This window comes from Aspergillus novofumigatus (assembly GCF_002847465.1).
Source record: "Aspergillus novofumigatus IBT 16806 chromosome Unknown P174scaffold_7, whole genome shotgun sequence".
Lineage (NCBI taxonomy): Eukaryota > Fungi > Ascomycota > Eurotiomycetes > Eurotiales > Aspergillaceae > Aspergillus > Aspergillus novofumigatus.
The window spans coordinates 1,201,374-1,215,322 of record NW_020194280.1 but is presented as its reverse complement, the minus strand read 5'-3'; the positions used below and the strand labels follow the sequence as shown (position 1 = coordinate 1,215,322).

The 13,949-nt window shown below is 48.5% G+C and overlaps 3 protein-coding genes across 3 annotated transcripts; 2 read left to right on the top strand and 1 right to left on the bottom strand.

Moving 5' to 3' along the window:
• Positions 1-2,439: 2,439 nt before the first annotated feature.
• On the top strand, positions 2,440-5,261 carry farB1 (putative C6 transcription factor (Ctf1B); the record flags this gene model as incomplete). The annotated part of the gene is made up of 3 exons (XM_024825148.1): positions 2,440-2,693; positions 2,767-2,957; positions 3,046-5,261. The coding sequence occupies 3 exons, from the start codon at positions 2,440-2,442 to the stop codon at positions 5,259-5,261; spliced, it is 2,661 nt and encodes an 886-aa protein (XP_024679508.1).
• A 1,402-nt stretch (positions 5,262-6,663) lies between these two features.
• On the top strand, positions 6,664-9,273 carry P174DRAFT_412035 (S10 family peptidase). Its single transcript, XM_024824289.1, has 10 exons — positions 6,664-7,223; positions 7,284-7,388; positions 7,460-7,576; positions 7,647-7,770; positions 7,840-7,855; positions 7,903-8,019; positions 8,083-8,133; positions 8,197-8,350; positions 8,418-8,476; positions 8,576-9,273. Exons 1-10 carry the CDS (start codon positions 6,875-6,877, stop codon positions 9,143-9,145), a joined length of 1,662 nt encoding a protein of 553 aa, XP_024679507.1. The 5' UTR covers positions 6,664-6,874; the 3' UTR covers positions 9,146-9,273.
• A 452-nt stretch (positions 9,274-9,725) lies between these two features.
• Positions 9,726-11,461, bottom strand: P174DRAFT_375793 (unc-93 family MFS transporter; the record flags this gene model as incomplete). Its single annotated transcript, XM_024822647.1, has 4 exons — positions 9,726-9,963; positions 10,030-10,125; positions 10,203-10,810; positions 10,871-11,461. 4 exons carry the CDS (start codon positions 11,459-11,461, stop codon positions 9,726-9,728), a joined length of 1,533 nt encoding a protein of 510 aa, XP_024679506.1.
• Positions 11,462-13,949: the final 2,488 nt, after the last annotated feature.

Genomic DNA, 13,949 nt, shown 5'->3' with positions numbered 1-13,949 from the left:
AATATTCTATTGCATATTGAGTACATGGATTGATCTTTCTGTGTATCAGGATCAATGGTACAGTGATAACAGTGCAGAGATTGTTTCTTGATACAATTGGGTAGAGGTGACTGACTTCAACACGTCAATCTCATCCACAAGTATCCCCCTTTTCGCATATTCCAGACACTGAAGTAGATTGATACCTAGCTAAGCTGGGACGAAGATCCGCTCATGATGCACTTGGCGGGGACCCGGGGGCGAGGGCCCCTAGTGCTCTGGAGACAATCTCTAGTCCTCGTGGGGCTGATCATTTTGTCTTAACCAGATTGCTCGTTATTAGGTATCTAGTTTACATTTCGCCATCGGATACATGATCGGCTTGGATGCCAATTTGGGCAATCGGGGTGGATGATGCCCCATGGGCCGGGAGTCTGGAGACGGTGAGACGGAGACATCTTCCAGCTTCAAGTCTTTAGATAGGCCCTGACTAGTCGAACGGATTCTGAAGAGTACACTGAGCTACAGAGTACGAAGTTTCTCGAGCGATTTATTGAAGCGCGCCTGATCATATAATAAGTGTAATGAATTTGAACTTGATTGAATTCTAGGCCCAGCAATTGAGCTGACATGCATTGTTCACGAAGCTTCTTTCAATACGAGCGCTACAAATTTTACTCGGAATCCCTCATGGGCTTAGGTAGTTCCACCTGCTCTGCGATTATGGTCATCATATTCAAGCTCCTTCCAATAGCTATTTATGAAGCCAGTTGTGTGCGGATTTTAGGTATAAGGTGACTACTAGGATCGTCTGGATCGACGTCCTAAGGCAGAAATATATACCTACCTCGGTACGGAGTACGGAGTACGGATCTCTCTCCTGCGTGCCATGTACGAACATTGTACATACCTATGAGTAATAATAATGAATATGCCTCATACTAAATAGCATTTATACATCCTTGCGGCTGTTAACTTATCCTAGACTTATAGTGATCAGTCGGAGTTTTTAACGCTGGTTCGAACAATGTCCAGACTTTCTGGAAGCGGCATACTCTCCAAAGCAGTAAAATGGTCCGCAATGGATGGAGGAAAAGCCGGTCATTGGTCAAAGAATACACACTAGATTACTCTAGGTAAAAAGAAAAAGAAAAGGAGAGAAAGTGAAAAACGGAAAAAATTCCGAGAGAGTGACGCAGCTGCCTACCCCACTACGGTGGGCTCCACTTCGACAGCCAGACCTTACCCAAACTGGCCTCTTAATGACCAATGGCAACTGCATTGATTCGCTCAGATATCTCTCTAACTCTTCAAATCCCCGTGAACTGTCTGTGGCGGCCAGCCAAGTAACGTGACCGGGCCGAGGACACGACTCCGGCCTGAAAAACAGCAATGCTGGTTGGATACTGTAGTGTGGCTCAGGGAAAGCATGCAAGTGGAGTAGGAAGAAACCGGGTATGGAAACGGCTTCTTTCTTCTCCATTTTTTCCCCTGGTTGCTTCCCCATGACCTTGAGGAATTGGACAGTCTTCATTCTCAACTTCGATTTCTGACTCCAGGTTATTAGTGAAAGGGATACTGTACGACGGTGATCCCGAATGGATGTCACCTGAAGTCCGCGATTGTCGGTATACTTCACATCTGCCCATCGTAGGCAATGCAGCAATGACTTGCTGGATGTCCGATCCCATGCCACAGTCTCTGTGCTGTGCCCCGGTCCGCTTCACCCCCCGAACTTGACCCATGCTACCCCGTTTTGTACTAAGAAAATACTCTCAACTCCAGTTTCAAAGTCTACCTTGGGCTCTTAGCGCAACTGAGTTATGGTTCAGCTTATCCAATTGTTAAGCCGTAAAACTAGATTCCAATGGTGCTCGTACGTAGTTAGTCTGAATTAGATAATAATTAAAATTCTTCCGGTTCCTGTCTGGGGGAGGCAACTCTGACGGCGAGTGGATCTGGGGGTTCATCATCCCAACACTCATGGGGCCTCCTGACTCTATACATTATTAAGATTTTATTATTTGGGGTATTTTAACAGTATGGAGTAAATTGAAGTTAGTTATTGGATATCCACAGATCGATCACTTCTTGTCACCTTGCTATTTAAACAATCTCTTCCCCCGGGCCCCAGCTATCCTTGACTTTTTCGTCCTTTGGACGAAATGATGGATTATGATAATGTTCCTCTTTTGAGAGTATAATACTCAATAAATAATCTAAAAAGAAAGGCACTCTCCACTCACCACTCTTCTTCATTAACCATCTACTTTGTTCTTCCTTTTTCTCGTCCCCCTGGTTTGACGACAATTTCCATCTATACCTCCATCCTTTCGACCATATATATCTTCCCTCTACAGCAAATTAGAGAGAAAGACTCTTATGGTTCATACCGCCACTACTAGTTGATATCCTATCATATTGGGTCGCAAACTTCATCGGCTCGCCTCATTTTTCGCAATGACTAATCTCGCTGTATCCTCCTCGACTCCTGCATCCGCAAATACCATGGATACTGAATCCCAGAGTAAACGTAAAGCCTCGACGGCTGGCCTCTCTGCTAATTCTCGCCCGGTTAAGCGGCGGGCTTCGAAAGCATGCTGTTGCTGCCGGGCAAGGAAAGTCCGCTGTGATGTGGTGGAGAACGGTTCGCCATGTACGAATTGCCGGTTGGATCAGGTAGAATGCGTTGTCACAGAGAGCAAGAGGAGAAAGTTCGTTCTACATTCTACATATGTCGACGCGCTGCAGTATTCGTGGCTAACGTCAAGTGTCGTCACTCTTCAGGAAATCACGTGTCGAGGTTGAAAATGGCACCCGTCAGCCTTCTCAGTCGCCTGCAGATGGCCTAGATGATGCAGGAAGCTTTCTCAGAAGACTCAGCGAGTCTCACGGGTTAAATGCGGACATTGCTCCTGAATCACCATCTCAGCAGTCCATCGACTTGGACCAAGGGCATCATATGCCGCACCTTCTGTGTTCGTATTTTCGCCATTGGTTTTTTTTTTTTTTTTTTTTTTTGGTGCAGTCAGTAATTCCGGTACTGATACTTCGCGTTGTTCACAGACCAGAGTCAGGCCAACAGAATCGGGGGAGGGAACCACCTTCGCAGGCGAATGGCCCCTAATCCTGCAGTTCCGGCCACTCTTCCTCTTCACCATGTCACGTCACAGATCCAGCAGCTGTTGGATCCTTCATTCTCGAACGCGCGATCCGGTGGTGTACTTCTGCCGGACTACATCAGAGGCTTACCATCCCGATTGCTGAGAGAAGACATCCAATACCTGTCCATGAAGGGAGCACTAACAGTACCCGACGTTGGATTGAGGAACGAACTACTCAAGGCTTACATCCACTATGTGCACACTTACATGCCTCTATTGGATTTAGAGGAGTTCTTGCAGACTATTGTGCAAAACGATGGTATTCATCGGATGAGCCTTCTGCTGTTCCAGGCTGTCATGTTTGCTGGCACGGCTTTTATCGACCTCAAGCACCTTCATGCTGCCGGCTATCCCTCGAGAAAGGCGGCCCGAAAGGTCTTCTTTCAACGAGCCCGACTTCTGTATGACTTCGATTATGAAGTCGATCGAATTTCTCTCGTTCAATCCCTGCTGCTGATGACTTACTGGTATGAGACCCCTGACGACCAGAAAGACACCTGGCACTGGATGGGCGTCAGCTTGTCATTGGCGCATACCATTGGCCTGCATCGGGACCCCGGCAATTCTCGGATGGACGCACGGCGCCAGCGAATGTGGAAACGTATCTGGTGGAGCACCTATACTCGCGATCGCTTGATTGCCCTAGGCATGAGGCGCCCTATGCGTGTCAAAGACGACGATTGTGATGTTCCAATGTTAACGCTCGACGACTTCGAATTCCATCCATTTTCGCCGGAAATCGTGAGTATGGTGGGGAACTCGGAAATCCTGCAAAATGTTGAACACCAGAAAAAGCTGGCCCTTATGTTCATCGAGAAGGCGAAACTTTGCCTGTGCGTCAGTCATGTCCTGTCGGCTCAGTATTCCGTTCTCAGTCACAAGTTTGGCGGGACGATGGAAACGACTATGATGTTGGTTCCCAAGAAATCGGCAGCAGAATCATTCGAGGTTCGGCGTTGCGACCAGGAGTTGGAAGACTGGCTGGCCAATCTTCCTGCTGAAATTCAGTACACTCCGGCGGCACCCGCAAAGTTAACAGAAGCCCAGGAAGTCTTGCACTCTCATCGCGCTCTCCTTAAAATGGTCTATCTGACTACATCAAGCGCGTTGCACCGTCCCCAGGTCCTTCCTGCGAACCCCTTTCCGTCAATGGATGCAGAGCTGCAGGAGATCTCAAGGAACAAGGTCCGATTCGCCGCAATTGAAATCACGAATATTGCGCAGGACTTGCACAGCTTGGATCTGACGAGATATTTCCCTACCACCGGCGTCACTGTACTTCTGCCCGCCGTCATCATCCACCTGCTCGATATCAAATCGAGCGACCCCAGCGTGCGGATGACCAGCCTCCAGCGATTCTACCAGTGCATGCGTATTCTACAACGTTTGCGAGAGATCTATGCGTCAGCTGACTTCGCGACATCCTTCTTGGAAGCTGCAATCCGAAAGGCTGGTATTCAGCTCACAGTGGCTCCCCAGGACGTGCAAGCTCGTCCCAGCAGCTCTTTCGATGCTGGCGCACGGGTCGATACACTGACACCCCCTCCGGATTCTCTTGCCCAGAAGATTCCCGATTTGACTTACCCGAAGCCGGCGGTGGTTGGAACTGCTCGCCAATCCGTCGAAGAAGGCGACACATTGTTCGCCTCTACTCCTCCGCCCTCGGATGGCAGTGAAAACGGCAGTACCGCCAACATCAACCGGAACTATCACCGAGATGCCTTTAGCATTCCAAATCTGGACTCGGAACTGAGTATTAGCGAGCTGATGGACTTGGCTAATGATGCCGAGGTGACTCAGAATGATTTTGATGCTCTTATCAATTTTGATGATGCCGGTGCCGACTTCTTCACGACGGACGATCATATGAATCTTAACGCGTCCGGTCCCAACAGCAAGGGCTTCGGATTCACCATGGATCCGATCAATGGCATGTCTGACTTAATGGGCTTTGACACCGGAAACAAAGCTGACATCGCCAGCGTGGGTGACAGGCAGCTTCACAGCGACCGCATGGTCACGACAACGGGGCACAGCAACACTGAGACAGCGGCCTCCGAGTCTAACGGTCTCACGGCTAATGTCGATGCCGGCCTTGGTATCTGCCTAAGTGGTTGATGAACGCTCTACGATTGAGCAGCACCATGACCTTTTCTTCTGTTCCTTTCACTTTCTGTATGCCTCGAGAGATGATTTTCCTTCATGGAGTTTATGTATAATGGGTCTTTGGGACATGAACAGTTATGGATGACTATATTCACACTCTTGCGTTGTGTTGCGCATTGCGCCTGTTTGACTACATAGAGGGTATTAAAAGCAGGGCGAGGAAAAAGAGCAATGAACTTGTATTATGACGCACTCTATTCGTCTCTGACCCTTTTTCGTCTTTCAATGATAAACTTACCGGTCGAATAGCATCATCTACTTAATGTCGGACAGCATCAAACAGCAGAGACTCTGTCTCGGGTTCCTTCCTGCCTTCCTGGTGCTTCAGAGGGCAGTCAAAATTGAGGATTACACTACCTGACAGCCCCCCAGATGTCTGCTTAGCTTCCGAACTAGATCGTCATTTAGACCATGGCCAAGCAGCGGTGAGGCGGATGACAAGACGGGCCAAGACTCTACGTCGTAGTGCTTTGTTATGATTGTCATTACTTGGGTGTGTCGGCCATGCTTGCCTCCATCGGGTTCACTGCGTGTCAATCAATATCTGGGAGTAAAAAGGAGCTGAGCTGTCTGGGTCAAAGCCGGAGCGAACCACAGAATCTGGTATGTAGATATGGCATTGCGGACCTGATACTTGACCGCTTCAATTGAGTTACCGCAAATGAATCCATCTTCTGTGGCGGGAAATCGAATCAGGCAGCATTGCTAGCATATTTGCTCGCCTTGAGACTAAACATGATCAATCATCACTCAATAATGGTTATCAACGCTGATCCGTCGGGGGCCCTGGTTGTTCCTTCTACGCCATTCCTCTTTTGGCAGGTCGTTTGGTTGTTGATCCTCCACTTGCTGAAGCATAACGCATCTGTCGAGTTGCTACACCACCTAGTCTGTGGAGTCTGCCATCGTCTCTCGTGGAATCTCATCAAGAACCCAGAATGTCACAATGTTACTTGGCTCACTTGAGCCGCTTTCGGGGCTACTTTCTCTCAATCTTCCATTTCTCAAGCTGGAACTGTGCTCCAAGGTCTTCATAGCCATGAGAGTCCTCTCATCACACTCGTCGACGGCTGCCGATCTTCATTAATAATATGTCCGACGGTTGAGACTTATTGACTGATCCACACTACCAATGGTGGAGACACTAAAATCGCGCCATAAGCGATGCTCGGCTTGTGTTCTTGGAAGTGCTTTGTTCCCATCAAGACCTATCAGCACCTGGAATACGAGACATTGCCGATAAGACGCTTGCTCTGGCTATTTGCTTCGTCGCTGGTTGGATCTTCCAGAAGTTCCAGCCTCCCAGGAATCGTCGATGCAACCTCATTATCGAACTAATTTACAGGATCCAAGACTTCCCCGCAATGCAAATAGTTTCCCCTCACGCTCTGAGCTGTAAGCTAATGCGCAAGCTCAAGCTCTCTCGTATTAAAGCCAGCGACTACCCTGGCCTTACCATGGTCTCCATGAGCTGTGCTGCAAGTGCAAGGCCTAGGGATTGAGGTTGGCGCAGTGCTAGCAAATTTTTCTCTCGCAGCTTCTATCCTCAAAAGGCCGCCCCCAAAATGCGTGGTTACGGCTTGATTTCCTTGTTGCCAGTGGTTGCGGCCATTTGGGCACCAGCGACACATCAGCCGGTGACTGTTAATAAAAGACAGTTGCCCAAAGATCCTACCGGACTGAAGACTATCCACACTGCCAACAATGTTACAATTCGCTACAAGGAACCTGGAAAGGAGGGCGTTTGCGAGACCACGCCTGGGGTCAAGTCATACTCTGGCTACGTTGACATTTCGCCAGAGTCTCATACCTTCTTCTGGTTCTTCGAAGCACGCCACGACCCCAAAAATGCCCCCATTACTCTCTGGCTGAACGGTGGTCCTGGAAGTGATTCTTTGATTGGCCTGTTTGAAGGTTTGTGCACCGATTTTCCGACCTAGGTCATGGCTTGGTATCTGATTACCGATCAATTAGAGTTGGGTCCTTGCAGGATCAATTCCACATTTGACTCCATTATCAATCCCTACTCGTGGAATGAAGTTTCGAATATGCTGTTCCTGTCTCAGCCTCTGGGCGTCGGTATGCATCAGGCCACAAGCGCTCTTGAATATCCAGACTCACGACTCACGACTCACGATACTGCAATACAGGATTTTCCTACAGCGAGGCAGAACCTGGCTCGCTGAATCCTTTCACTGGTGTTTTTGAAAATGCATCTTTCGCCGGCATTCAAGGCCGATACCCGGTCATTGACGCTACCCTAATTGGTAATTTCTCACCCCGGATCCCATTTCACATACTACTCAGCCAGACCTCTTAACAATATGTTCCTCACAGATACTACTGATCTCGCCGCTCACGCCGCTTGGGAGATCCTTCAAGGCTTCATGGGTGGTCTACCGCAGTTGGACCACAGAATCAAGTCGAAGGATTTCAGTCTGTGGACCGAAAGTTATGGAGGGTGGGTCATGCCTTTCAACAGTCACTATGCAAGAGATCTTTTCTAACTTTGGGGACGCCCGTCGCAAAGCCACTATGGCCCAGCTGTGAGTTTCCTATTCCTCGTCTTGAGCACATGGCCTAATGTCTGCAGTTCTTCAATTACTTCCATGAGCAAAATGAGAAAATCGCCAATGGTACCGTGGAAGGAATTCACCTCAACTTTAACTCCCTCGGTATCATTAACGGCATCATCGACGAGGGCATTCAGGTATGCTTGCATTTTCGATAGTGGGTGCTGGCGTTGGGAGTTGCTAATGTCTTTCTTTTCCAGGCAAGCTACTACCCGGAGTTTGCAGTGAACAATACCTATGGTATCAAACTCGTGAGTTGACCCTACGAGGCAGTGTCACGGAACAAGCCCTACTTACATCGTTCAATACCATAGGTCAATGATACCGTGTACAACTACATGAAGTTCGCAAACAGGATGCCAAATGGCTGTCAGGACCAAATCGGATATTGCAAGCAGACAAACCGTACTTCTTTGGCGGATTACGCGATCTGCAGCGAGGCCACGAACATGTGCCGAGACAATGTCGGTACGTTCATCAATCGTCCTGGAGTTCATCTTAATTGAGGTAAACTTCTTTCTGACCATATAAATAGAAGGCCCATATTATGCACTTGGTAACCGTGGCGTATATGACATCCGGCACCCTTCCAAGGTAAGTGGAAGCAGGACGCGCTCTATGAGTGGAAATTACCTCGGAATCGATCATCCGAGGAGCATAAAAGCCCTGACTGAAGCGTGATTCTCTGCACAGGATCCTACCCCGGAATCGTACTACATCGACTACCTCAAGAAAGACTCGGTGATGAACGCCATCGGAGTGAATGTCAATTACACTCAGTCGAACAATGATGTATACTACGCCTTCCAGCAGACCGGCGACTTCGTCTGGCCCAATTTCCTCGAAGACCTGGAGGAGATCCTCAAGCTGCCCGTCCGCGTGTCGCTCATCTACGGAGACGCCGACTACATCTGCAACTGGTTCGGTGGCGAGGCCGTCTCCCTCGCGGTGAACTACACCCATACTGAGCAGTTCCGCGCCGCCGGGTACACGCCGATGGTGGTCGATGGCGTCGAGTATGGTGAGACCCGCGAGTATGGTAACTTCTCCTTCACTCGCGTGTACCAGGCCGGCCACGAGGTCCCCTACTACCAGCCTGTCGCATCGCTGCAGCTCTTCAACCGCACTCTTTTCGGGTGGGACCTTGCCAAGGGCACTACCCAGATTGGTCCCGATTACAGCACCAACGGCACGGCCAAGGCGACACACACGGAATCTTTCGTGCCCTTGCCTACCGCCACACCTAGCACCAGTGCCCACTGATCTCGTGCTGTGCATATGTCTTTGTAGATCTGTACATATTAGGATCGAGGCCTGCCCCGCAGTCTGATATGGACATATGTGAAGCAATACATTCGTACGGGCGCCCGCCCCTGTCACACGCAGCGGGTCTGCTATGCGAGTATTATCTCAACGCGTAGAATCAACATCTCAACGTAGAACGGTATTGATTAATCAGTAGATATATATGCATGTGCGGTTATAAACCTGATGCACATCCGACGAGGCATCCAAGCTCGACACACCAGCGCTCAATGCCTTCACAACCGAAGAGGGACGGCAAGACAAGACGACAGGAGAATCGACTAGGGCCTGCCTCGTCGGTCAATTAGAGAGAACATTAGTGGTCGTCCATCATAGATACATGCCCAGGAGCCTCATTCAAACATCCAAAACCCTCTAAAGGAGTCGGAACATGACCAAAAGAAAGCCGTGATGCAATAATAACCAAAAGTCCTGTCAAATACAAACATGAAGAAGGATCATATTGTCATACTGTCCGCCAGAACAACACGTCAATATGTTCGGGTGTAGGGGATCGAAGGAAGTTTTCAAGAGAGACTTAGGACGAGGACACATGTTTTGCGACTGACTCTCCCTTCGTCGAGTCTCTGCGGTCTTCGATGGCAATACCATTCACATCTTCGGCTGTTTCGTCGGAAAACTTGAGGTCCTCCTCGACATCCACGTGCTCCTTGATCTTGAAGAAGATGATGGGAGAAGCAATCAACAGGCTGCCAACAAGCAATCCCCAGCAGGAGGCGAACTCGGTCATAAAGGGGGTCTTTTCTGCATCCATGCTGCAAAGATCGGAGATGTCAGCGAGGATGCTCTTGCAAGTCCATATACGGAGGATTGAAACTTACCGCCACATTCCTGCAGCACCAGCCGATTGGATTCCCTTGTAGAAACCTGCAAAGTTTGCTAGTTTACGACCATTGTTGGAGAGGGATCCCATAAACCTAGGGGTTGTCAGAGTTTCCGAAACAAACTCGGTGGAGGTAACAAAGATCCGAAAGAGACCATTGTGGGGACTCACCAGTATGCGCAAGTCTGGAAAGCAGCGTCATAGAAGCCATAGAACATGTAGAGGAACATGGGACCAACGTAGCCATGGGACGTAAAGTCGACGTCTTGCTTGGCGGTGTCACGGGTATACTGCTTCTGGAAAGCATAACCACCGCCCCAGACACCCATGGTGATGACAAGAAGAATGAGCCAGTTGAGTTTGGCTCGCATTGGCCGAGAAAGGAATTTCAGATCCAGAAGCTGACCAAAGACAAAAGCACCAACCATCTGCATGAGCCAATAGAGCAAACTGTTGAGAGACCGGGTACGAATGTTGAAGTAGGCGCCATTGACACTGTTGAAGTGGTATCCGTAGAACCAGTTACTGGCCAAAAACATGGGAAAGAACAGGACGATGTAGTAGTCGGTGCGGAAAGTCTCGTAGAGACCGAGGAGCTCCGATTTCCAGGTAGGGTTCTTCATCGAGATGACGCGGGTACCATCCTTGCGCACGACGTACTTGGAGTCCGAAAGGAACCAGGCGAGGACGAATCCCAGAGCCATGAGAACCATGAAGGCAATGTAAGTCCCGTCATTGACCGTTCCGGCGCTCGAGTGCAAATTCTGGCCCAAGGGAATCTGTGCGCTAGGAATCAGTAAACTGCGTCACTGGAGACAAACCTAATGACGGTCACTTACCAAACTTCCAATCACTCCACCAAGATTGAAGATGACCCAGAAGATTGCGATGAACTTTCCTTTCTCGTGCTCACGCGGATAGCTCATCATGACTGCACCCTGCGCGCACCACAATAGACCGGCACAAACACCCAGCAGGGCACCAGCGAAAATGAGGAAGCCGGCATTTTTGTTGTGGTTGTAGGAGAGAAGTGATGCCACATAGAGGAAATAGCCAAAACCACCAAAAGAGAGGGTCAGCCGAAGACCGATTCGGTTCGCGATGGAACCTGCGAAGAAACCGACAACAGCGAAGGTACTGTACAGGGCCGTGTTGGCATTGCTGGTGTCCGTTGGATCGACCTGTCCACCACCTCCGAGACCACTGACGGCATTGAACATGCCGGGGCATAGGAAGCAGACAAACGAGACCAGAATCAACTGGACCTCAGGCGAAGCAAACCATGGCAAGGTCAAGGGGCCAATTTTCAACGGCTTGTACATCCACGGCTTACCGGCAATGGTGCTATGACGGCCGGCCTCGGGGTCTGCGGTGATGGCGGGACCTTCCTTCTCGGGCTGGTGACCGTCTTCTGGCTTTTCGGATGACATGCTGGTATACTGTATGTCAAGAAGAACGAAGAGAAGCGATGGTGTCGATAGCCAATGGCCCCGCGAGAGACAGCGGGTGGATCAGACGTGATGAGCAGCAATGGGAATGTTTGTTGATCAGCAAACGTGCCCTAATACACCAGGATAGGTAATCAAGGACTGCAATCAAACAAGGAGAGAGGATGAAAGAAGTGAGAGGTGTATACGGGTATAGGTAGGTATATACGGATATGCAGAGTATGTTTAAGAAAAACAAACACAAGCCCCTACTTGGTAGATAGATGTATACAAGAGAGGCAGGATAAACAGCAAGGGGAGAAGATCGACGAAGACCCTTTGCGCCGGAAACAGAAGAAGGGGACAAAGAATGCGGGATGACGGGGGTCGGTATGTGCGTAACAGGGACAAGGGACCTAATATATAATAAAGTATGAGGGCCAACACAAATAAATATGTACGACTTGGATTACTCCCAAGAGGGAAAAGCCGATGTTTGTTTGTGTCAGACGAATCCGGGGTAAAGGGAAAAGGAGAAAGAAGAGTGATGATGATGAGAAAGAAGAATAATACGAGAGGGAGAGCGGCCAAACAAATAGTCGGTTGCGATGAGGATGCGAGGAGAGCTGAGTCTGGATCCCCAACCACAAAACCATTCAAGTTCAATGAATCTGATTGATTCAAAAAAGGAGAAATAAAATAATACTCTGAAACTGTGTCTGGAAGGGTTATTTTTAAATAAGAAAAAGGACCAGAGGAAGGAGAAGCTAAAGAGAAGTGGATTAAGGAAAAAGGAAAAAAAAAAAAGTTTCGAACGGCACTAAGAGGTAACACCAGATAGTCTAATGATAGTCAGATAAAGATGGATTACCAGATAGATGTCTACGATAAGCGAAGTCGCACTCGAGCGACAAGGTGAAAAGAGGCAGACAATGGTAGATAGATAGTATAGTAACACTCAATGTAGTGGATACAACAGAAGAGAGAGAACGAGAGAGAACGGAGGCGTACCTTATCCTTGGGAAAGAGTGCAAGGGTTGCGTCGAGACAAGAGTGGTCAGAGCTCCCAATCAATCATGTCCACAGTCAATCATATGATACCAAGGACTGTGTCTGGTGTCTTTTCTTTCTTGATACGAGTTGGTAGTAGTATACTCGGTAGTAGTTGATATGGCAGTGATACCTACAAGGATGAGGAGATAGCGTGCAGATTAGGGGAGAACTGAGAACCCTTGGATCTTGGATCTTGGGAGTGCAACGGACTCCACAACTCCTCCAGGATTATGGGGAATGCGGAGACACGGACAACTTAGTAATGAAAACAAAAGAAGAAGATGGCCAAGATGATGATGATGATGGATTATGGATAAAGGATGTCTTGGGTCGTACTCTCAAAAACAGATTAGTGTAGGGAACTGGAACGGCCTCGACAATCAATCCCTTATGATCAATCATATGCCATGAACAGCAACAGACAATAGACAAAGTTTCAAAGACCAGGTCGAGGTGACAGCCACGCGACAGATGGCAAATTGAAACAGTGACAGGTGAGATGGAGTCGCGTGCTTAGCGCAAAGAATGAGACTCTTGCAGTTGTATCCGATTAGTCTCGCTTAGACTGATGCTTAACGACAATATTGGTACTACTTGACATTAATTAATACTAGGTAGTATGGTGGCTTCCTTGACTTAGTCTTATTTTTGATCACTGTCACCATCAATTAGTTTTAAAATGTTTGCTCTTCTCAATAACATGCGAGCGAGACTGAGGCAAACCACACTACATTGGTCTCAAGAACAAAGATAAGCTGACAAGCTGGCAAGACCGACCGAGTAAGAGCGAAGGTGCCTATCTGCGTATCTCTGTTGTGTGGATAACTGCCTATCAAATGAGCAGTGGAACTGGTGAAGTCTGGAGATTTCCTCCTAATGGTTGGATTTTAGATATCTCCAGACTAGACCCAGAAGAACCAACAAAGACCAACGTGACGGTAACATCGGCCGTTCGCATCTGTGCAACTGTACGGATGCGGGAGGCCAGTGAGAGTCTCTCGTTGGCTCAAGTCCGACATTTGAGGTAGTACCGGGCACCGGTCACGGGTTTGGGTGCTCCTCGGGTCAAAGTAGTATCGGTCAGCTAATCAATTCCCCTACTCCCGACCGAGGAAGTGGTGAAATAATACCGAATCTACTGATGAAGATGGGATGACTTAGAATCCATAGATGGCCCATGTAATAGGATTTATATTGAGAATTAAATGGTCAGGTAGTCAGATGATTACCTTATTTCATATTTCTCTGCTTCAAAAAACTATGCTCACTGACAGTCTGGAGAGTAAGGTAGGTACCTAGGTACCTTCATTCAGATGCTGATATGGTATTATATTACATACGTGCGGTCATTGCTTGTAATTCGTATGTTATATTATTGTATTCGTACCAAATCTGTATGTAACCAAAGCGAAATCTGTTTCAACAGTACGATCCTCCT